This window comes from Liolophura sinensis, chromosome 8 (assembly GCF_032854445.1).
Source record: "Liolophura sinensis isolate JHLJ2023 chromosome 8, CUHK_Ljap_v2, whole genome shotgun sequence".
Taxonomy (NCBI): domain Eukaryota; kingdom Metazoa; phylum Mollusca; class Polyplacophora; order Chitonida; family Chitonidae; genus Liolophura; species Liolophura sinensis.
Window position 1 is genome coordinate 57,330,322 of NC_088302.1, and position 24,654 is coordinate 57,354,975.

General features: G+C 43.1%; 1 protein-coding gene across 1 annotated transcript; it reads left to right on the forward strand.

Moving 5' to 3' along the window:
• Positions 1-217: 217 nt before the first annotated feature.
• Positions 218-23,127, forward strand: LOC135472308 (interferon-induced protein 44-like). Its single transcript, XM_064751756.1, has 7 exons — positions 218-257; positions 8,306-8,849; positions 9,627-9,673; positions 14,667-14,864; positions 17,132-17,278; positions 17,853-18,024; positions 21,467-23,127. Exons 2-7 carry the CDS (start codon positions 8,339-8,341, stop codon positions 21,757-21,759), a joined length of 1,368 nt encoding a protein of 455 aa, XP_064607826.1. The 5' UTR covers positions 218-257; positions 8,306-8,338; the 3' UTR covers positions 21,760-23,127.
• The last annotated feature ends 1,527 nt before the right edge of the window (positions 23,128-24,654 follow it).

A 24,654-nucleotide genomic window follows, 5' to 3' on the forward strand; every position in this document is an offset into this window, starting at 1 on the left:
GTGGGGGATGGCGGGGTGGAGGGTTTATTCGTTCATTTTATCCAGCTGAGCTGATATCAAGTAGAGTAAGGACCACTATTAATACCAGCCAGCAGAAGCTATGAAATGAACAGAAACCCCCACGCTTCGCTTAGGCCTACTCCAAATCAGGGGAGATAACCATTGCAAAAGTTAACAGCTGCGCTTGTGTACTTTCACTTTCGCATCCTCACTGTGAGAGAAAACGTGATCGGCCTCGTCCAGCGCTGCCAAATCAGGTGAGGTTTTTACTTCGGAATACAAAGGTCTATAACACTGATACATTCATCGTCACATGATAACGCATATGATAAAGCAAGATACGTTTTGTAGCCCTATATCGAGGTGCATTGTTTAACAGGTCGAGCAACTTTATCCCAAATAAAACAACAACAACAAATTTGTGGGCCTTACATGATTCTTGTCCAGGATCACAGTATGAGGCGGTCTCCTTTCAGGCTTTAGTGTAGGGGGTACTCTCACAGCCCTGTCTTGTTTTGGGGGTTGTATACATGTACTCTGACAGCCCTGTCTTGTTCTGTGGGGCTGTGATTGCGCATACATGTACCCTAACAGCTCTGTCATGTTCTGTAGGACTGAGATTACGTATACATATACCCCAGACCTCTCAACCTAAAATGTTCCCAAGGAGTGAGATTGGGTTACTATCCCAGCCATTTAGGCGAGGGGCCTAGGCCCCTGGAAGCTCTGGGGTTCTAGATTGCCGGAGATGCATTCTAGCTCATTTCCGGAGAATAAAACTGCAAATCATTAGACAATGTTAACTTACGGTTTTTACAATATCTTCCATTTTTACATAAGAATAACCATCATATTTATCAGCAAATATGGACTGCTTTTGATATTATTCTCTCCTTAAGACAATAAACTGGAAGTCCAAGAGTGAACTTACTGTAGGCCCTATTACAATGTGGAAACTTTCCGTATTCTACTTCGTTTTGGATCTCGTTTTAGGCGCTTTGATGCAAATCTATACAGATTTTGTGGGGAAAATCAATACTAATAACCAACACCATTTGTCATATTGGAAACTGTATTTCCCTGAAATTATTCAAATTGTGGAAACAATCCAAACACACAACAAACCGAAGATAATGTACAATGCATGACATGATCTAAATACCGTGGAGTGGCTTCATAAAATATTTATGAAAATATAATCAGATTAGTCACTTTGTAATTAGCCAGTAGTCTGCAACAATTTACACTAGCTAGACGGCATTGTGACTGTTTATAACCTTATAAGGTGACGTGGCACACAGATTTATAATCAGGTGGCGACGCCCGATGAATCATCGATCGGAGGTAGGTCTAGTGGTAAAACAATTACACTGCCAGTGGTTACAAGAATGTGACTCGTGAGTGCTCCTTTATTATTTGAAAAGATTATTTTTTCTTGTGTAACAAGTTGTATTCACGAGTGGCCTTCTTGGCGCTGGTTAAGACTTCACTTGGTGGTTCAAATTGGTGACAGTTCGCTAGTTTGATGGTCATCAAAGAGGACAGCATGCCCTCTACTCCCAGCGATCCTCGAAAAGCAGTTTTGTTTTTTCTCACCATTGAAAATACCCTCTCCTCGCCAGCATTGGAATGTGGTAGGATAAGTATCAATTTAGCCACTTTACTCAACCTTCCAAACCTAGAGCTGCCGTCTACTAATTTAAGAGAGGAAAGATGACCCCAAATGACATCCATCCGGAAATAAGACGAAGTCTCGTCCAGTTCCTGGTCATTATCATCTTCAGTAGGTTTGACGCGGGCGCTGTCCCAGATTTGTCCTGGAATGTGACTTTTTTCCAGCATTTGATATTCCACAAACTCTTCTTGGAGCTTCTCGATCTCATTCGTTGTTGAGGGGAGATGGTGTGGAATTTTTTTAACGAAGAATTCAATATCATCAAATCCACTCTCATCTTTCCTGAAGAAATCAACGAACTGGGCGTGCAGAAGCAGGTCGTCATTTAGTGGAAGTTTTGCAAGACATTCTTTTGTAGCTTTCATGTAGAATTGACGCACTGCCAAATAGAACTCAGTAACTTCCCTTGGTGATACGTCACCATCATTCAACAACTTCTGAACTTTCTGTTTTGTCACAAAACCAATCAAGAGCTGATCATCCTTCAGTTGATTCATTGTCTCAGAATAGTTGACACTCATCAGATCAATCCCGGCAGCTTTCATATGATGAATGGTGATGAACTTCCCCATCAACTTCATCAGAAATCTGCGGAGCTGGTGGTAGATTGCGTAAATACAAGGGTCTTCTCTTTGAAGGAACCTATTCACGGCTGTGAACGTTGGCAGGACAACGTTGTAGAACAGTAAATAGATTTCTGTCATTGGATCATTGAACAGATCTTTCAATCGTTTGAAACGAGGTATACTCTCACTGTTTGAGAGGAAGTAGCTCTTCAGGGCGGGGTACATTTGAAGAATTCTCTTCACAGCTATTTCCAGACTTAGCCAACGTGTATTAACATGTTTTATCACTTGACGATACTTGACATCACAGAAGTCTGCAAACTCAACAAACATTGACTTTCTTTTTGTACTTTTGTCAAAATAATAAAAGACATCAATGCACATATCCTCAGCGTCAAAACCAGAAAAGTCAGAAAATGAACTAGATGCCCTACAAGCCACATTGTGCACAAGATGACATGGGCACCCCATGAAATAACAATCAGCGTTTTGTTGTTTTACCCTTGTAAATATAGAGTTCCTAACCCCAAGATTAACACTGTTGTTGTCGACACCAAAGCTAACACAGTTGATCCACGGGATTCCATTTGAGTTTAGAACCTGGTCGATTTTATTGAATATCGCTTGAGCGGTCGCTGAATCCTTTAGTGGCACACATGTCCAAAAATCGGCTTTCCACTCTGCCGCAGCTCACATCAAAAATCCGCACTGTTACGGGATTCATTTTGTCTAAACCTACATCATTGGAGCCATCCGTAAGTAGCGAATAAGGGTTGTTCTTCATGACACCAACAAGTTCCCTCAGAAAATAAGGTGCGATGGAACCGTTTATCATACACGTTGATTTTGTTGCTGCCGATGCATACTTCTTCGCAATTTGAGAATCGGGGAACATATCTGAGAAAAGCGGACTTAAATGATTTGAGAATACCAAGGGAATGTTTTGATTGGCCAACAGCGTTGCCATCTTAACTTCTGCACGAATCACCTGTAATATAAAAATACATTGATATTTGAATAAGCACAGCACTTATATGAAAACAATAATAGCATGTCCATGGTTTTAATGATTGTTTGATTGATTGGAGTTCTCCAATCGTGCTCCAGATTATTTCACTCATATGATAGCGTTAATGTGGCAGGATACCGGGCGGTGCCCGGCAGGAACCCGCAACCTCCTGCAGGTTGCTGGCAAACCTTAATTCGCACGTAAAGCTGGAGACAAAGTCAACGGGAACTGAATATGAACTCACAACCTCATTGGTGTGCGCCTTCAGCGATCATTGTGCGTTGCACGGTAACCGCTCGGGCACGGAATGGTCTTAATGAAAAGCGTTGTTTTGTTTTCGAGGGTAGTAGGTGAGTGTGAGAATCATTACATAATGGTTTTAATAAGGGAGATACATCGCAAAAACAAACAAATAATAGATAAACCTACTAATGTCCTTCTCAACACTCGGCAGTCAACGTAATTTATCGGTAGGCCCCTAACTGTACGTTCATACTGATATCTAACGATAATAATATACAGCACCGGTACTTCAAGGGTATATAATACCTTCGATGCAAATGCTCAAGTTTATATATAACATGATAATGGCCTATCGATAACAGAGGTATTGAAAAACAACGAAAAAATAAAGCTTCAAAAGATTAGAATTAAAAATCACCTTGGTATTCAGGTCAGATGACTGGCCAGCAAACATACTGGAAATTGTAGGTTGTTTGCTCTTCGTCTTCACAAATTGCTGATGGGTATCACTGCTGATGTGACGTTTTACACCAGTTTCCCCTTGATGGGAACAGGACAAATTTCGAGTACAAATATTGCAGTAAAACTTAGAACTGTCACCTTCCACAGCGCTGATGAATGGATATTTCTTGATCCATTCTCTATTGAATTTGCTTTTGTAAGTGGCGGTTCCTGTATATTTGGTCCGTTTTACGGGTAGAATGTCGTCCAAGGTGGAATCGGAATCTGAACTGTGCCGCGTGTCTGACATTTTGACAGATCACGTGGTGCCAGATATTGCGTGTATCTGAAATGTCGTCGCAATCTCTATCCAGAGTTATCGTTCCTTTTCAATCAGTAGGTGAAGCAGGAACGACAACTCTAGGGAGGTTAAAAATAAACATGCGAAATTCCCTCGGATGACTGAAGACACGACCCCTACTTTGGTCAGTTGAATATCATAAGCAAACCAACAATTACCAGTGTTTTTTTTTATTTTTTACCCTAAACCTTCAGAATGCGTGAGATTTTAAAGTAGCTGCGTGAGAGCGTGAGATTGAAGCCGAATGCGTGAGTCTCACGCCGAATGCGTGAGAGTTGAGAGGTCTGATACCCTCACAGGCCTGTCTTGTTCTGTGGGGCTGTGATTATGAATACATCTACTCTCACGGCCGTGTCTTGTTGTGTAGGGCTGTGATTACGTCTACATGTACCCTTACAGCCCTGTCTTGTTCCGTGGGGTTGTCATTCCGTCTACATGTACCCTTACAGCCCTGTCTTGTTCCGTGGGGTTGTGATTACGTATACATGTACTGTTATAGCCCTGTCTTGTTCTCTAGGACTGTGATAACATATACATCTACCCTCACAGCCCTGTCTTACTCTATAGGACAGTGATTATGTATACAAGTACTGTCACAGCCTTGTTTTGTTCTGTGGGACTGAGATTACGCATATATGTACTGTTACAACCCTGTCTTGTTCTGTGAGACTGAGATTACGTATACATGTACTCTTACAGCCCTGTCTTGCTCTATAGGACTGTGATTACGTATACATCTACACTCACAGCCCTGTCTTGTTTTTTAGGGCCTTGATTACGTATACATATACCCTCACAGCCCTGTCATGTTATGTAGGACTGTGATTACGAGTACATCTACACTCACAGCCTTGTCTTGTTGTGTGGGACTGTGATTATGAGTACATCTACAGTCACAGCCCTGTCGTGTTGTGTAGGACTGTGATTACGTATACATCTACACTCAGAGCCCTGTCGTGTCGTGTAGGACTGTAATTACCTATAAATCTGCACTCACAGCCCTGTCATGTTGTGTAGGACTGTGATTACGTATACATCTACACTCACAGCCTTGTCTTGTTGTGTAGGACTGTGATTACGAGTACATCTGCACTCACAGCCCTGTCGTGTTGTGTAGGACTGTGATTACGAGTACATCTACACTCACAGCCTTCTTTTGTTGTGTAGGACTGTGATTACAAGTACATCTACACTCACAGCCCTGTCGTGTCGTGTAGGACATCTACACTCACAGCCCTGTCGTGTTGTGTAGGACTGTGATTACAAGTACATCTACACTCACAGCCTTGTTTTGTTGTGAAGGACTGTGATTACGAGTACATCTACACTCACAGCCCTGTCGTGTCGTGTAGGACTGTGATTACGAGTACATCTACACTCACAGCCTTGTTTTGTTGTGTAGGACTGTGATTACGAGTACATCTACACTCACAGCCCTGTCGTGTCGTGTAGGACATCTACACTCGCAGCCTTGTCTTGTTGTGTAGGACTGTGATTACGTACACATCTACTCCCACAGCCCTGTCTTGTTGTGTAGGACTGTAATTACCTATAAATCTGCACTCACAGCCCTGTCGTGTTGTGTAGGACTGTGATTACGAGTACATCTACACTCACAGCCCTGTTTTGTTGTGTAGGACTGTGATTACGAGTACATCTACTCCCACAGCCTTGTCTTGTTGTGTAGGACTGTAATTACGTATACATCTACTCCCACAGCCTTGTCTTGTTGTGTAGGACTGTGATTACGTACACATCTACTCCCACAGCCCTGTCTTGTTGTGTAGGACTGTAATTACCTATAAATCTGCACTCACAGCCCTGTCGTGTTGTGTAGGACTGTGATTACGAGTACATCTACACTCACAGCCCTGTTTTGTTGTGTAGGACTGTAATTACGTATACATCTACACTCACAGCCCTGCCTTGTTGTGTAGGACTGTGATTACGTACACATCTACTCCCACAGCCCTGTCTTGTTGTGTAGGACTGTAATTACCTATAAATCTGCACTCACAGCCCTGTTGTTATGTGTAGGACTGTGATTACGTATACATCTACACTCAGAGCCTTGTCTTGTAGTGTAGGACTGTGATTACCTATAAATCTGCACTCACAGCCCTGCCTTGTTCTGTAGGACTGTGATTACGTATACATTTACACTTACAGCCCTGTTTTGTTGTGTAGGACTGTGATTACGTATACATTTACACTTACAGCCCTCTCTTGTTTTATGAGCTTACCACCTTGAACACCTATACATATACTCTCCGTGGCGTCCTTAATATAATATTACTATTTTCCCCGATGGACCCAGACTAGAGAGTGACACTTTTTTTAGGCGTACAGCGCTGTGGTATTTTGAGATGGGAGTACAAAGGTATTCACCCTAAGCTTTTGGAACAAGACAGTGCTGTGATAGTATATGCAATCACATCCCTATGGAGATGAGCCTAACGAGTCATGGCAATAGGAATTGTGCGGCTAGGCTTAAACCCAGAAGATAGGTGAAAACAGATGCACCAGCTTGGGGGTGGAATACCACCATGAACTGAAGTGTAGGAAGCTGGGTTGGTGAGTCGGGAATGATGGTCCTTTAGAAAGGGGGGTACGGAGGTGGGTTGAAGAGTGAAAGGAGCAAGTGTTCCGACAATGTCAAACTTGAAAATATGGCTCAGCCATATTTTAGAAATTACACTACACAAAATATTCTGTTCTGTTATATGTTTTTTATTTGATGGATGCTTTATGCCATACCCAAGAATATTTCACTTATACGACTTCTGTTAACATTATGTTTGGAGGGAAACCCACGACCATGCATCCGCAAGTTGACTTACTGTTGTGGAATTTATCAAGATCAATTACATGTGTACATTCGTTGAAATTGTTCAGATAAATCAAGGATCCAGGGCATAAAGATTAAATGATCAGATATTTTAGTGTCTGTAAAAGCAATGATGACGTTCGGTTTATTATAAAATTTTGTAAAATTTTTAATATCGTTTCATGTAATCCAGCATTTAACCGGAGTAAAAATCACGGAGATCCTAACGCCGCCAGATGATCTACACCTTTAATACATCAAAACTGATGCACCAACAAAACTCCATCAAAATGCTGTATTCCCCCAATATTCATCAAAGTGATAGAAGGTTGTATGGAGCCATATCTGCATGTTTTCTAGCACACAAAAATCCAGCTAGCGTGTCATAATGTTGGATATGAATTCACCTATACGCACATTCACTTTTGTATAGTATGACCTGTTTGTATAGGGCATATATGTACCAGTAGGAATACAAGAAAATCAGTCAGTAATAAACCTTTTTGAGTGAGTTTTTGTCAGTGAACGCTGAATCTCGCATGAGTTTCCAACTGGCAACACATTTTTTTAAGAGTCAGTTGATTCTATGGACGCAGCTTACATAGATATGTAATAAACGTTGTTCAGTCTAAGGGCTCCCTCGTCACGTTTGAGTATACGCTTTGCAATTCACACAGTGGATATCTCTGCTGTATTTCCATATACAGCATGTTAATTCTGGCGGTTGGAAATCTTTATATTTGTCCCTCCTAAAACGAACGGCTAGATGGTGTCCCTGGACGCTCGCCTGTCTCATATTAACCCCTCCCCTTCCACCCCACCCACCTCCATATTTCATTTGCTCGGTTAGAATCCTAGGTTATGCAAAATACAATATAATTAAAGACACACTCTTTTAAGGGGTACAGGATGTTAGACACACTTTAAACAGTATGTGTAGGACGTTAGACACACTTTAAACGGTATGTGTAGGACGTTCAACATACTTTTAACAGTATGTAGAGGACGTTCAGCACACTTTTAACGGTATGTAGAAGACGTTCAGCACACTTTTAACGGTATGTAGAAGACGTTCAGCACACTTTTAACGATATGTAGAAGACGTTCAGCACACTTTTAACGGTGTGTACAAGAACCTAAACATTCAGTATCAAGTCACATTGTTACTTGTTACCTGTTTCAGTAAAACAACAGCCACGAGAACAACTTAAGCACCATGAACGGAAAACTAACAGCTGAACAGAGAACTCAGCTGAAACAGTGGATTGGAGAAGAAAGTAAAGGTTTCCGCTTATTGTACAGGATATCCAGGGATGGCTGTGCTGCAGATGTCTTCCACCAGAAATGTAATAACCAAGGGCCGACGGTCACTGTGGCCTATAACACCTCCGGCTATATCTATGGTGGTTACACCAGTCAGTCGTGGACGTCTAGTGGAACATACGTCCAAGATGGCAAGGCTTTCTTGTTTTCTCTGACCAACCCACAGAAATACCCTGTGAACATCACCGCCAAATCTGTATACTGCAACACGTCTTACGGACCTACATTTGGAGGAGGACATGACCTACTCTTTTTCACTGGCACCATCCAGAATGTCAGAAATGTCTTCACGCTAAACACACAATCAAGTTTCGGCAATTCTTATACATCACACGGACATAGCATCAACAACCTTACAGGTGGTGTGTACAAGGTCTCTGAGCTGGAGGTTTACGCTCTGACAGGTAAGGCTCAAGTACTCCTTTTACTGGGGTATAGTGACTTACTAATACAGAAGCCTTCAAATCATATGCCGCTCTATTCCATGGCCTCCCTGGAGGACAGACAAAAGCACTGCGGACAAATCCTCCGGCGGACAAAATTTTGGCGGACATAAGCCCCTCGAGCAGTATTGTGTATATGGTAAAATGACATAGTTGTTTGAGAAACCTTGAAACACTTTCCCTGAGGTGATGTTTTAGATTTCAATATATGTTTGCAATCAACAGAACCCACCTTACTCCTTCAATCGCCATTGACAACAATGTTTTTGACAACATCGGAGAGAGTTATATATCTCTCAGCGGCATACAAGATGCTCAACCTACATTCCAGGCTTATATGAAAACTACAGAAGCCTTGCTGTATTGCAGCTTGTGTTAGGTGTTTTTCCTATTCTGAAAAACACACGCACGCACGCACGCATTTACATGGTTTCAACCTCAGAAAACAAAACGTGCCTGATTCAAAATCTTTCAGAGTGTAGATGTTCAAAATGATGCAACCAACATTCATTTTTCCAGATTTCGGAAAAATTCGTCCTACCCAGGGGTTAAACCACTAGTCTACTCTCGGGTTGGTGATACAGCGGTCGTCTCAATTTTACGTTGGTACGGCTCTCGGGTTGTGATGATGAAGTGGTCTGTTTTTATCCTGACCCTTAAGTCAGATAATCCGTAAAATTAATGAATACAAACAGAAGAAACTGGTGTACTTTACAGTTGATTCATTTCTTATTTCAGATGCAGTTACCGACCAGTGGCGTAAAACCCCAACCTGGGATGATAAGGTATGTCCTCATTGTAACAGCGTAAAACCACAACCTGGGATTATAAGGTATGTCCTCATTGTAACAGTGTAAAACCACAACCTGGGATTATAAGGTATGTCCTCATTGTAACAGCGTAAAACCCCAAGATGGGATGACAAGGTATGTCCTCATTGTAACAGAGTAAAACGTCGCCTTGGGATGACAATGTGTGTCCTTACTGTAACAGAGTAAAACGTTCACTTGGGATGATAAGGTATGTCCTCCTTCTAACAGCGTAAAACCCCACCCTCGGATGACATGGTATGTCCTCATTGTAACAGCGTAAAAGCCCAAGCTGGGATGACAAGTTATGTCCTCATTGCAACAGCGTACAACCCCAACCTGAGAAGACAAGGTATGTCCTCATTGTAATAGCGTAAAATCCCAACCTGGGATGACAAGGTATGTCCTCATTGTAACAGCGTAAAATACCAACCTGGGATGACAAGGTATGTCCTCATTGTAACAGCGTACAACCCCAACCTGAGAAGACCAGGTATGTCCTCATTGTAACAGCGTAAAATCCCAACCTGGGATGACAAGGTATGTTCTCATTGTAACAGCGTAAAATCCCAACCTGGGATGACAAGGTATGTCCTCATTGTAACAGCGTAAAATACCGACCTGAGATGACAAGGTATGTCCTCATTGTAACAGCGTAAAACCCCAGTCTGAGAAGACCAGGTATGTCCTCTGTGTAACAGCGTAAAACCCCACCCTCGAAAGACAAGGTATGTCCTCATTGTAACAGCGTAAAACCCCAACCTGAGAAGACAAGTTATGTCCTCATTGTAACAGCGTAAAACCCCAACCTCGGATGACAGTGTATATCTTCATTTTAACAGAGTAAAACGTTGACTTCGAATGATAGGGTATGTCGTCATTGTAACAGCGTAAAACCTCAACTTGGAATGATAAGGTCTGTCTTCATTGTAATAGCGTATATCCCATCCTAGGATGACATGGTATGTCCTCATTGTAACAGAGTAAAACCCCAACCTGGGATGACAGTGTATGTCTTCATTGTAGCAGCATTAAATCCCAAGCTGGGATGCCAAGGTGTGTCTTCACTGTAACAGAATGAAATGTCGACTTGGGATGATAAGGTATGTCCTCATTGTAAAAGAGATAAACCCCACCCTTGGAAGAAAAGTTTTGTCCTTATTGTAACAGCGTAAACCATAAACCTAGGATGACATGGTATGTCCTCCGTTTAACAGTGTAAAACCCCAACCTCACATAATAAGGTATGTCCTCACTGTAACAGCGTAAATCCCCACCCTCGGAAGACAAGGTATATCCTCATTGTAAAAGCGTAAAACCCCAATCTGAGAAGACCAGGTATGTCTTCATTGTAACAGAGTAAAACCCCACCCTCGGAAGACAAGGTATGCCCTTATTGTAACAGCGTAAAATCCCAACCTGGGATGACAAGGTATGCCCTTATTGTAACAGCGAAAAAGCCCAACCTGGGATGACAAGGTATGCCCTCACTGTAACAGCGTGAAACTTCAAGGTGGAATGACAAGGTATGCCCTCATTGTAACAGCATAAAATACCGACCTGGGATGACAAGGTATGTTCTCACTGTAACAGCGTAAAAACCCACCCTGGGATTACAAGGTATGCCCTCATTGTAACAGCGTAAAAGCCCAACCTGGGATGACAAGGTATGCCCTCATTGTGACAGCGTAAAAGCCCAACCTGAGAAGACATGGTATGTCCTCATTGTAACAGCGTAAAACCCCAATCTGAGAAGACCAGGTATGTCCTCTTTCTAACAGCGTAAAACCCACCCTCGGAAGACAAGGTATGCCCTCATTGTAACAGCGTAAAACACCAACCTGAGAAGACCAGGTATGTCCTCTTTGTAACAGCGTATAACCCTATCCTCGGAAGACAAGGTATGTCCTCATTGTAACAGGGTAAACCATAAACCTAGGATGACAAGGTATGCCCTCATTGTAACAGCGTAAAACTTTAAGGTGGGATGACAAGGTATGTCCTCATTGTAACAGCGGAAAACTTCAAGGTGTAATGACAAGATATATCCTTATTGTAACAGCATTGAAGCCCAACCTGGAATGACAAGATTTGTCCATATTGTAACAGTGTAAAAGCCCAACCTAAGAACACAAGGTATGTCCTCTTTGTAACAACGTAAAACCCCACCCTTGGAAGACAAAGTATGTCCTCATTGTAAAAGTGTAAACCATAAACCTCGGATGACATTGTATGCCCTTATTGTATCAGCGTAAAACTTCAAGGTGGGATGACAAGGTATGTCCTGATTGTAACAGCGTAAAAACCCAACCTGGGATGACAAGGTATGACGTCATTGTAACCGCGTAAAAGCCCAACCTGGGATGACAAGTTAGGGCCTCATTGTGACGTCGTAAAACTTCAAGGTGGGATGACAGTGTATGTCCTCGTTGTAACAGCTCAAAACTTTCAGGTGGGATGACAAGGTATGCCCTCATTGTAACAGCGTAAAACTTCAAGGTGGGACGACAGTGTATGTTGTCATTGTAACAGCGTAAAACTACAAGGTAGGATGACAAGCTATGCCCTGATTATAACAGTGTAAAACTTCAAGGTGGGATGACAAAATATCCCTTCATTGTGACAGCGTAAAACTTCAGGTTGGCATGACAAGGTATGCCCTCACTGTAACAGTGTTAAACTTCAAGGTGGGATGACACGGATTCCCCTCATTGTAACAGCGTAAAAGCCCAACCTGGCATGATAAGGTATGACCTCATTGTAACAGCATAAATCTTCAAAGTGGGATGACAAGTTATGCCCTCTTTGTCACAGCATAAAACTTCAAGGTGGGATGACAGTGTATGTCCTCATTGTAACAGCGTAAAACCCCAGCCTGGGATGACAAGGGATGTCCTCATTGTGTCAGCATAAAACTTCAAGGTGGGATGACAAGGTATGTCCTCTTTGTCACAGCGTAAAACTTCAAGGTGGGATGACAAGATATGTCCTCATTGTAACTGCGTAAAAGCCCAACCTGGGATGACAAGGTATGCCCTCATTGTAATAGCGTAAAAGCCTCACCTGGGATGACAAGGTATGCCTTCATTGTAACAGCGTAAAATACTGACCTTAGGTGACAAGGTATGTCCTCATTGTATCAGGGTAAAACTTCAAGGTGGGATGACAAGGTATGTCCTCATTGTAACAGCATAAAATACCGACCTGGGATGACAAGGTATGTTCTCATTTTAACAGCGCAAAAGCCCACTCTGGGATAACAAGATATGCTTTCATTGTAACAGCGGAAAACTTCAAGGTGGGATGACAAGGTATGCCCTCATTGTAACAGCGTAAAAGCCCACCCTGGGATGACAAGGTATGACGTCATTGTAACAGCGGAAAACTTCAAGGTGGGATGACAAGGTATGCCCTCATTGTAACAGCGTAAAATACCGACCTGGGATGACAAGGCATGTCGTCATGGTAACAGCGTAAAACTTCAAGGTGGGATGACAAGGTATGCCCTCATTGTAACAGCGTAAAACTTTAAGGTGGGATGACAGTTTTTGTCCTCTTTGTAACAGCGTAAAACCCCAACCTTGGATGACATGGTATGTCCTCATTGTATCAGCGTAAAACTTCAAAGCCCAGTATGTCCTCTTTGTCACAGAGTAATACATCGACTTGGTTTGACAAGGTATGTCCTCACTGTAACAGCGTAAAACCCTGACCTGGGATGACAGGATATGTGTTTTCGCAGCGTAAAACCCGAATATTTGAGGTAGGGGTGTTGAACAGGATTAGACCTGAAATTTTGATCCTCGGCTCCTAATGCCCAGGTGATGATGGTCGGGTGACGGTACTCGGATGGCAGTGTCCGGGTGATGATGCTCCGATGACGGTACTCGGGTGACAGTGTCCGAGTGATGATGCTCCGGTGACGGTACTCGGGTGACAGTGTCCGGGTGATGATGCTCCGGTGACGGTACTCGGGTGACAGTGTCCTGGTGACGTTGCCCGGGTGACGGTACTCGGGTGACTGTGCCCTGGTGACGATGGTCGAGTGACGGTACTCGGGTGACAGTGCCCTGGTGATGATGCTCCGGTGACGATACTCGGGTGACAGTGTCCGGGTGAAGATGCTCCGGTGATGGTACTCGGGTGACAGTGCCCTGGTGACGATGCCCGGGTGACGGTACTTGGGTGACAGTGTCCGGGTGAAGATGCTCCGGTGACGGTACTTGGGTGACAGTGCCCTGGTGACGTTGCTCCGATGACGGTACTCGGGTGACAGTGTCCGGGTGATTATGCTCCGGTGATGGTACTCGGGTGACAGTGCCCTGGTGACGATGCCCGGGTGACGGTACTCAGGTGACAGTGTCCGGGTGATGATGCTCCGGTGACGGTACTTGGGTGACAGTGTCCTGGTGACGTTGCTCGGGTGACAGTGCCCGGGTGACGATGGTCGGGTGACGCTACTTGGGTGACAGTGCCCTGGTGACGGTACTCGGGTGACAGTGTCCGGGTGATGATGCTCTGGTGACGGTACTTGGGTGACAGTGTCCGAGTGATGATGCTCCGGTGACGGTACTTGGGTGACAGTGTCCGGGTGATGATGCTCCGGTGACGGTACTCGGGTGACAGTGTCCGAGTGATGATGCTCCGGTGATGGTACTTGGGTGACAGTGCCCTGGTGACGATGCCCGGGTGACGGTACTCGGGTGACAGTGCCCTGGTGACGTTGCCCGGGTGACGGTACTCGGGTGACAGTGCCCTGGTGACGTTGCCCGGGTGACGGTACTCGGGTGACAATGCCCTGGTGACGTTGCCCGGGTGACGGTACTCGGGTGACAATGCCCTGGTGACGTTGCCCGGGCGACGGTACTCGGGTGACAGTGTCCGGGTGATGATGATCCGGTGACAACGGGTTCTTTGAAGACGATATGTCATCGATGTACACTTTGTACACTGTTCTCTTTACATGTAGCTGATGACGTCTCTGAAGGGCGCAGTTGAATGTTACAAACCTTACGAAGGTCTGAAGCTGAAAACTGTTAATCTTTTAATGATCGGTCCGGTTGGATCGGGCAAGTCAAGCTTTTACAACACCATCAGTTCCATCTTCCGAGGTCGGATATCGAGCCAGGCCCCGGCGGGCAGCGTGGAACACAGTCTGACCAGTCAGGTGAGTACTGAACCAGCTCCTGGAACTGGTAGTATATGTTGTTATTTGGGAAGACAGGAGCTCCATTTGCATTTTCTGTTATTCATTTGTTTATGTGTATAAGTGAAACTGTGTAAGCAAATTGATTATGTCAAGCGAAAATGTTTTATTTTTGATGCATTTCCAAAAAATATTGTTTTGTTGTATTTGTTGTATTGTTTGTTTGTACATAAGTAATTTATTAACTGGAAGTAATGAATGTGTGTGACTGTCACTCACACGACCGACCATGCCAAATCCAAAATCTACTATACATGTATGATGCCAGCCAGCGTCATTATTTACCTTATGCGATTATTTGTTTGAGTGTCATCATTTTAACCTAACATCTGCTTCTAGATATTGCGTGGGCAGATCACATGGTTATGTGCGAGTTGGACAGTAACATCGTCTTGACGTTAAAAACTGTAACACCGTGAACCTGTCACTGTCACTGTGTCACTGTGACGGTGATGCTGTTAATGTGAAGGTGTCATTTTCACTGTGAAGATGTAACTGTCACTGTAAAACTATCACTGTGACGGTGTGAAGGTGTCATTGTCATTGTGACGGTGTCACTGTCAGTATACAGGTATCAGTGTGAAAGTGTTGCTGTTACGGTGTCACTGTCAGTGTGGTGGTGCCACTTACATTGTGGAGGTGTCACTGTGATGGTGTTACTGTTAGTATGCATGTGTAACTGTCAATGTGAAGGTGTTATTCTCATTATGAAGGTGTTACTCTCAATGTGAAGGTGTTACTCTCATTATGAAGGTGTTAGTCTCAATGTGAAGGTGTCACTGTCAGTGTAAAGGTGTCATTGTTACTGTGACGATGTCACTGGGAAATTGTTACTTCACTGGAAGGTGTCACTGTCAGTGTGAAGGCGTCACTGTCACTGTGAAGGGATCACTGTGACAGTGTTACTGTCATTGTGAACATGTCACTGTGACGATGTTTTTGATAGTGAGAAGGTGTTACTGTCAATGTGAAGGTGTTACTGTTAGTGTTAAGGTGTCACTGTCATTGTAAAGGTGTCAAGGTCAATATGCAGGTCTCACTGTGATGGAGTTACTGTCATCTGTGAAGGTGTCGCTGTGACGGTGTTACTTTCAGTGAGGTTTAATGGTCAGTGTGAAGGTGAAACTATCACTACGAAGGTGTCATTTTTAGTGTGAAGGTGTCAGTGTGAAGGTGTTACTTTCATCGTGAAGGTGTCACTGGGATGTTGTCATTGTAAGTGTAAAGGTGTCATTAGCAGTGTGAAAGTGTCATTAGCAGTGTGAAGGTGTCAGTGTGAAAGAGTCAGTGTGAAGGTGTTACTTTCAATGTAAAGGTGTCACTGTAACTGTGTCATTGTCATTGTGAAGGTGTCCTTACCATTGTGAAGGTGTCAGTGTGAAAGTGTTAGTGTGAAGATGTTACTTTCAATGTGAAGGTGTCCCTGTGATGGTGTTATTGTCAGTGTGAAAGCGTCATGGCTCTGCCCTGTTTCCTCCCACCTTAACGCTGGCCTCTGTTGTATAAGTGAAATCTTCTTTAGGATGGCATAAAACACCAATCAAATAAATAAACAGTGAAAGTGTCATGGTCACTAATGCGTTATTGTACTAACTGATTGCGTGCTTCAGTGCTGCTTCCACTGTGTTGTGAAGTAATAAACTGTGGCATAATAAACTGTGGTGTAACAAACTGTGGAGTGATGAACTGAGGAATAAAGAACTTTGATTTAATGAACTGTGAAGAAAAGAACTGTGGCTTTAGGAACTATGATATAATAACCTGCTGTGTAGTGAACTGTGGTGTAGTGAGCTGTGGTGTAATGAAATGTGGTGTAATGAACTGTGGTGTCATGAGCTGTGGTGTAATGAGCTGTGGTGTAATGAGCTGTGGTGTCATGAACTGTGGTGTCATGAGCTGTGGTGTAATGAGCTGTGGTGTGATGGACTCTGGTGTCATGAACTGTTGTGTAATGAACTGTGGTGTCATGAACTGAAGTGTCATGAACTGTGGTGTCATGAGCTGTGGTGTGATGAACTCTGGTGTGATGAACTGTGGTATAATGAACTGTGGTGTGATTAACTGTGATGTAATGAACTGTGTTGTAATGAACTGTGGTGTAATGAAATGTGGTGTGATGATTTTAGGCGTCTTTTGCATCTCTTGGAAGCATACACTTTCAGGAATATAAGTTTTATGTAAATAAACACAACATGCACCATGATAGTGAAGAAGTTTGTCGATTGCAGTTCCGGAAGTACAGAGTCCTAGTGGGGGATGCTGGGAAGCCCACAAGCTTCCGGTTGTGTGACACTATGGGTCTGGAGGAGGGACAAGGGATTGATTCAGTAGATGTCCCTTTTATCTTGGATGGAAATGTACCAGATATGTACCGGGTAAGACAGAAGGTTTTGTTTTGTTTTTCGTTTTTTTCTGTACATTTCAGATTTAAAATCATGAAGGTTACTAGTTTAGTAAATTGGTTCAACATGTCTTTGTCAAATCTGTTGAAGAAAGCCTAAACATGTAAATTCGATACTGGGGACATTTACTCGCATCAACACATTTTACTCGCATAGACAAAGCGGTGAAAACATTGTCCGAATGCTGGAGCGCTAATACAAAACTGTGCTTCACGGCCTTGTACATGTATGTCCATCACAAGGTTTTGTTGACGTTCACGATGTACCTACGCAGCGCAGACTGTACTTATGTCATATTGTGCTGTCCACTTATTATTAGCCATTATTTTCAGATTATCAGAAATTGCTGTCCATTTCCCCATAACCTCCCACGTTTTCGTTGGCCTCTTCGACTGCTTGACTGCTTCAGGCGAGTAAAGTGCCCCGATGTTCGCGGTCTCAAATAGTAATAATATTTTTGAAATATAGTCAACAAACAGGGTGCTGACATTTCCAGATTAATAACGATCTTGTGTGAATTTCCTTTTCTTATTCTTTTCTGTTTTAGTTCAACCCAGCATCTCACGTGACACCAGAGATCCCAGACTTCAATAAATGCCCACAGCTAAAAGACAAAATTCACTGTGTGGGATTTGTACTGAACAGCACCAAGGTAGAGGCGATGTCGGAGAAACTACTGTTGAAGATACAGTCTATCCGGCATCATATCAACCAGAGAGGTGAGTCTATCAGGCATCATATCAACCAGAGAGGTTAGTCTATTCCACATTATATCAACCAGAAAGGTGAGTCTATCTGGCATCATATCAATCAGAGCGGTAAGCCTATCTGGCATCATATCAACCAGAGAGGTAAGTCTGCCCAACACCATATCAACCTGAGAGGAGAGTTTGTCCAGCACCATATCAACCAGAGAGGTGAGCCTATCCAGCATCATGTCAGCCAGGGAGGTGAGTCTATTTGGCACCATGTCAGCCAGAGAGGTGAGTATATCTGGCATCATATCAACCAGAGAGGTGAGTCTATCCAGCATCATATCAACCAGAGAGGTGAGTCTATCCGGCATCATATCAACCAGAGAGGTGAGTCTATCCAGCATCATATCAACCAGAGAGGTGAGTCTATCTGGCATCATATCAACCAGAGAGGTGAGTCTATCCGGCATCATATCAACCAGAGAGGTGAGTCTATCTGACATATCAACCAGAGAGGTGAGTCTATCCTGCATCATATCAACCAGAGAGGTGAGTCTGTCTGACATATCAACCAGAGAGGTGAGTCTATCCATCATCATATCAACCAGAGAGGTGAGTCTATCCTGCATCATATCAACCAGAGAGGTGAGCCTGTCCAACACCATATCAACCAGAGAGGTGAGTCTGTCCGGCACCATATCAACCAAAGAGATGAGTCTATCCAACATCATATCAACCAGAGAGGTGAGTCTATCCAGCATCATATCAACCAGAGAGGTGAGTCTATCCAGCACTATATCAACCATAGAGGTGAGCCTGTCCAACACCATATCAACCAGAGAGGTGAGTCTGTCCGGCATCATATCAACCAAAGAGATGAGTCTATCCAACATCATATCAACCAGAGAGGTGAGTCTATCCATCATCATATCAACCATACAGGTGAGTCTATCCTGCATCATATCAACCAGAGAGGTGAGTTTTTCCAGCTTCATATGAATCTTAGAGGTGAGTCTGTCCAGCACCATATCAGCCAGAGAGGTGAGTCTATCCGGCATCATATCAACCAGAGAGTTGAGTGTGACCAAGACCATATCAACCAGAGAGGTGAGTCTATCCAGCATCATATCAACCAGAGAGGTGAGTGTAACCAGGACCATATCAACCAGAGAGGTGAATGTAACCAGGGCCATATCAACAAGAGAGGTGAGTCTGTCCAAAACCATATCAACCAGAGAAGCAGCACAGTATCAGCCAGAGAGGTGAGTCTATCCAATACCATATGAATCATAGAGGTAAGTCTATTGGGCATCATATCAACATGAGAGGTGAGTTTATCCCACATCATATCAAGCAGAGAGGTGAGTCTGTCCAACACCATATGAACCTGAGAGGTGAGTCTGTCCAACACCATATGAACCTGAGAGGTGAGTCTGTCCAACACCATATCAACCAGAGAGGTGAGTCTATCAGGCATCATATCGACCAGAGAGGTGAGTGAGTCTATCCGGCATCATATCAACCAGAGAGGTGAGTCTATTGGGTGTCACATCAACCAAAGAGGTGAGTCCATCTGGCATCATGTCAACCAGAAAGGTGAGTCTGTTCGTCATAATATCAACTAGAGAGGTGAGTCTGTCCAACACCATATCAACCAGAGAGGTGAGTCTATCCGGCACCATATCAACCAAAGAGATAAGTCTATCCAACATCATATCAATCAGAGAGGTGAGTCTGTCCAACACCATATCAACCAGAGAAGTTAGTCTATTCTGCATCCTATCAACCAGAGAGATGAGTGTGACCAAGACCATATTAACCAGAGCAGTGCATCTATTGGGCACCATATTAACCAGTGTAACTAGAGGTGAGTGTAACCAGGACCATATCAACCAGAGAATAGAATCTATCCAGCATCATATCAACCAGAGAGATGAATGTGACCAAAACCATATTAACCAGAGAAGTGATTCTATTCCGCATCATATTAACCAGAGAAGTGAGTGTAACCAGGACGATATCAACCAGAGAGGTGAGTCTGTCCAAAACCATATCAACCAGAGAAGTGAGTCTATTCTGCATTATATTAACCAGAGAGGTGAGTGTAACCAGGACCATATTAACCAGAGAGGTGAGTCTATTTCGCATCATATCAACCAGAGATGTGAGTTTGTCCAACACTATATCAACCAGAGAGGTGAGTCTATTCCGTATCATATCAACCAGAGAGGTGAGTCTATTCCACATCATATCATCCAGAGAGGTGAGTGTGTCCAACACCATATCAAACAGAGAGGTGAGTCTATTCCACATCATATCAACCAGAGAGGTGACTGTAACCAGGACTATTTGAACCAGATAGGTGAGTCTGTCCAGCGCCATATCAACCAGAGAAGTCAATCTATCTGGCAGCATATGAACAAGAGAGGTGAGTTTATTCCACATCATATCAACCAGGGAGGTGAGTCTATCCAACATCATATCAACCAGAGAGGTGAGTTTGTCCAACACCGTATCAAATAGAGAAGTGAGTGTAACCAGGACCATATCAACGCAAGGGGTGAGACTGTCCAACACCATATCAACCAGAGAGGTGAGTCTATCCAGCATCATATCAACCAGAGAGGTGAGTCTATCCAAAACCATATTAACCAGAGAGGTGAATCTATCTGGCAGCATATTATTCAGAGCAGTGCGTCTATTGGGCATCATATCAACCAGATAGGTGAGTGTAACCAGGACTATATTTACCAGAGAAGTGAGTCTGTCCAATACCATATCAACCAGAGAGGTGACTCTATCCGGCATCATATCAACCAAAAAGGCGAGTCCATTCCACATTATATCAACCAAAGAGGTGAGTCTGTCCAGAACCATATCAACCAGAGAGATGAGTTTGTCCAACACCATGTTAACCACAGAGGTGAGTCTATCCGGCACAATATCAACCGGAGAGGTGAGTCTATGTATCATCATATTGCTGGAAGATCTTCCCACCTACGTTCGGAGAGGAAGCCAGAATGAGCTGAACTTGAACTCACAGCAAACGAATTGGTGAGAGGCTCCTGGGTCACTGTGTCGCTCTAGCACGCAAAAAGTCAACGAGACAGGAAATCGCTGTCCTCCTCGTACAAATTCAAGTCCATGTAAGACGTACCATCTGGAGAGCCTGTACTTTCCTCTAAATCCTGTGATAGCGGATTCACAATATATGTCTGTCGCGGCCATTGCTCTATACGGATTGCTTAAAGTTATATTCTAACAAATCATCCATAGTGAATGAAAAAGTTTGAGTCTGAACTCTTTGTTGAAGATCTGTTGAATATACTAGCGTTCGTACGAGAACTGCCATAGGTCTGCCAAAAGAATCATTCTGACTCTCACTTGTAAACCGTTACCTCTCATCTTATATTTGGCATGTATGTTCGAGTACATGATAAAAGTTTTATGATCTTCTTGTTTATAGCAATCCCTATTGTGGTGTTGTTGACCAAAGTAGACCAGCTGTGTCCCATGGTATTTGAGGATGTAGACGCCACTTTTCGAAGTACTGCTGTCAAGAACATGGTGGACAAGACCGCGGAGCTGGTGGGAGTACCACGTTCCCATGTGCTTCCGATCAAGAATTACGAGAGTGAAATTGAGTTAGATGTTAACGTCAACATCCTGGCACTTCTGGGATTGCGCCAGATGCTGTGGTTTGCAGACGACTACCTGTGTAACCAGGCGGACCTCCTCCAAAAAGAGGAGGACTCTTAACTGTGGTTATAGGCAGTGTGCCCCCCACCCAGCTCTTGAAATATTGAAGCTGCCTTAGACTTAATAATATAACAGCTTGGCTACAAAGTGTTATAGGTGGTAGTCTAAAGCTGGCATTGTACGTTGAGAATACCACCATTCAGTATAAAATCAGTGCAATGATAAAAGTTAAATGACAATCTTAGCACCGAAGATGAAAATTCGAGAATTTCGAGGATTTGACAGATTATTCTGTGATTTGAGTGAAGAGCAGTGGTTTTATTTGCTTGCGGATTTGTATTTGATACAGATGTCACATTTGAGTGGAGAGCATTGGTTTTATTTGCTTGCAGATTTGTATTTGACATAGATGTCATATTTTAGTGAAGAGCAGTGTTTTTATTTGCTTGCGGATTTGTATTTGATATAGATGTCACATTTGAGTGGAGAGCAGTGATTTTATTTGCTTGCGGATTTTATTTGATACAGATGTCACATAGGAGTGAAGAGCAGTGATTTTATTTTCTTGCGGATTTGTATTTGACATAGTTGTCACATTTGAGTGGAGAGCAGTGATTTTATTTGCTTGCGGATTTGTATTTGATATAGATGTCACATTTGAGTGAAGAGCATTGATTTTATTTGCTTGCGGATTTGTATTTGATATAGATGTCACATTTGAGTGGACAGTAGTGTTTTTATTTGCTTGCGGATTTGTATTTGATATAGATGTCACATTTGAGTGGACAGCAGTGTTTTTATTTGCTTGCGGACTTGTTGTAGATGTTACATTTAGTGTCATTACATAGACTGTTTTAACAATAAGTCTAGAACTTACACATATCGTTCTCACTACTAAGGAAGACAGGGCAACGTTCCCATATATACATGGCTCAAGGCCTCTGCTGTTTTCAGCCCAAATGAAACTATGTACACCATATTTGGTATTCAGATGGAGAGGCTCAGTTTTAAGTAAGTAATACTAGGCCTATGTGTACGCTTTTATTAGTTTTTCTATTATTGCTTTAGCTGGGGGATGGGATTACCATTGCGGCTTTTATTTACTTCATAATGGTGATTTTTATCGCCTATGATTCATTATCTAAGTAACAAATGCTAGAGAATGTTATTCTCAAACATTCGTACATTTCCCTCTGTGTGTACTTCACTGGATTCCTTGTTAATGCAATATTCTCATCTTTTAAGTTATAATTTCGGTTTTTGCAGTGCCTAGTAGTTTGTTTTGGCGAGTGCTATATAGAGTATATTTCTTTAATTATTGCTAATGTATAAGTTTCAGTATTAATTAGCAGATAAATTTATGTGACTTTGAGTATGCTTTTTGTGTAATTTCATTATTAGAATATATTTTCACGATTATAGGTAAAACGCAGCATTTCGTTTGAATCAACAGTGTTGTTTTCTTTTCTTCTATATTAGTGAAGACCTCATGCTATACAAAGACAGTCAGTCGTTATTTATATATAGCCACAATCCTCTAGCACTAACTGTTAACATCTCTCAAATGCGACGTAAGGATAAGCTGACATTGTGATGAAATCGATGAACGAAGTCTACTTTTTTCAACTCGTTAAACAAAATTACAACCTCGCCGGATGGTTCACCTCGTCTAATCACTTACGTAATGGAAAAGAAGTGTAAATTGGCAGTTGTGATAACCGCTTTCGTTTTGCACTCAGGCCGAATTTCACCGACAGAACGGCCAATTTATAGAGCGTCTAAGACGTCATTACACCTGTCGATGTAATTTGAAGAGTTAAAAGTGGCAGTTGAATTGTATCACAAATAATTCAAAATTCACGGTAGTCTCTAAATGGAGGATAAATCCCGATATGAAATGTTATCCTCTTCATTACGCTGTATGTCTGTATGACATAGTAGTGTGTCAAAGGGAGATAACCCCTATGGTGAAAAGTTATCCTCTTCATGACGCTGTATGACACAGCAGTGTGTTAAAGGGAGATAACCCCCATTGTGAAACGTTATACTCTTTATTATGTACAGTATTAAGTCAAAAGGAGATAACACTATTGTGATAAGTTAACCTCTTCATTACACTGTAACCGACCTCGTTGGCTACGTTGGTACAGTGTACGCTTGTGAGGAGGTCGACCTCCTTTTTTTTTTTTTTTTGGATTGGTGTTTTACGCTGTACTCAAGAATATTTCGCTTATACGACGGCGGCCAGCATTATGGTGGGTGGAAACCGGGCAGAGCCCGGGGGAAACCCACGACCATCCGCAGGTGGGTGACAGACCTTCCCAGATACGGCCGGAGAGGAAGCCAGCATGAGCTGGACTTGAACTCACAGCGACCGCATTGGTGAGAGACTCCTGGGTCATTACGCTGCGCTAGCGCGCTAACCAACTGAGCCACGGAGGCCCCGTAAGGGGATAGTAGGACACAGACCCCCATTACAACTTCCGTTTTTCGGTAGGGACGATTGTAGTTCTGTGAATTTTAGGGTATAAAGTCTTTTTTTGCTCCCAGGCGTCCATTTTTGGTGCACAGGTGCATGCTTGGTATTAAAATGCAGGAAACTGTCTAAACTTTGAGGAGGTATGAGCTTTATTGATGAAAGTTTGAAATTCTGGGTGAGAGGACACAAGGTGTGAGGTAGCCTAGTGATGAGGCTGCGAGTGACGTCCCCTTGGCGTTGCTAGGCACGCCTCCCAGCTGCCGGCATGGAAAGGTCCAGATTTTGACGGTCAACCTATGTCGAGATTTTTATGGCTTCTTTCTCACAGGCTGGGCCAGGTATGCACCAAAGCTTATTGGCCACGGAATGTTTGGGACTGAGCTACAGCACTAGACGTTAACATTGTCGCTTATGGAAAATTAATGGGGGTCCGAGGCCAGTACAGAGACTGGTTGATCCGTATCAGTATAATGGCT

Excerpts from the sequence above, each read along its gene's own strand:
- LOC135472308 (XM_064751756.1), top strand. The coding sequence starts at position 8,339 with ATGAACGGAAAACTAACAGCTGAACAGAGAACTCAGCTGAAACAGTGG. Across the intron at positions 14,865-17,131 it reads AACACAGTCTGACCAGTCAG|TTCCGGAAGTACAGAGTCCT; the intron begins GTGAGTACTGAA and ends TGTCGATTGCAG. Across the intron at positions 17,279-17,852 it reads ATGTACCAGATATGTACCGG|TTCAACCCAGCATCTCACGT; the intron begins GTAAGACAGAAG and ends TTTCTGTTTTAG.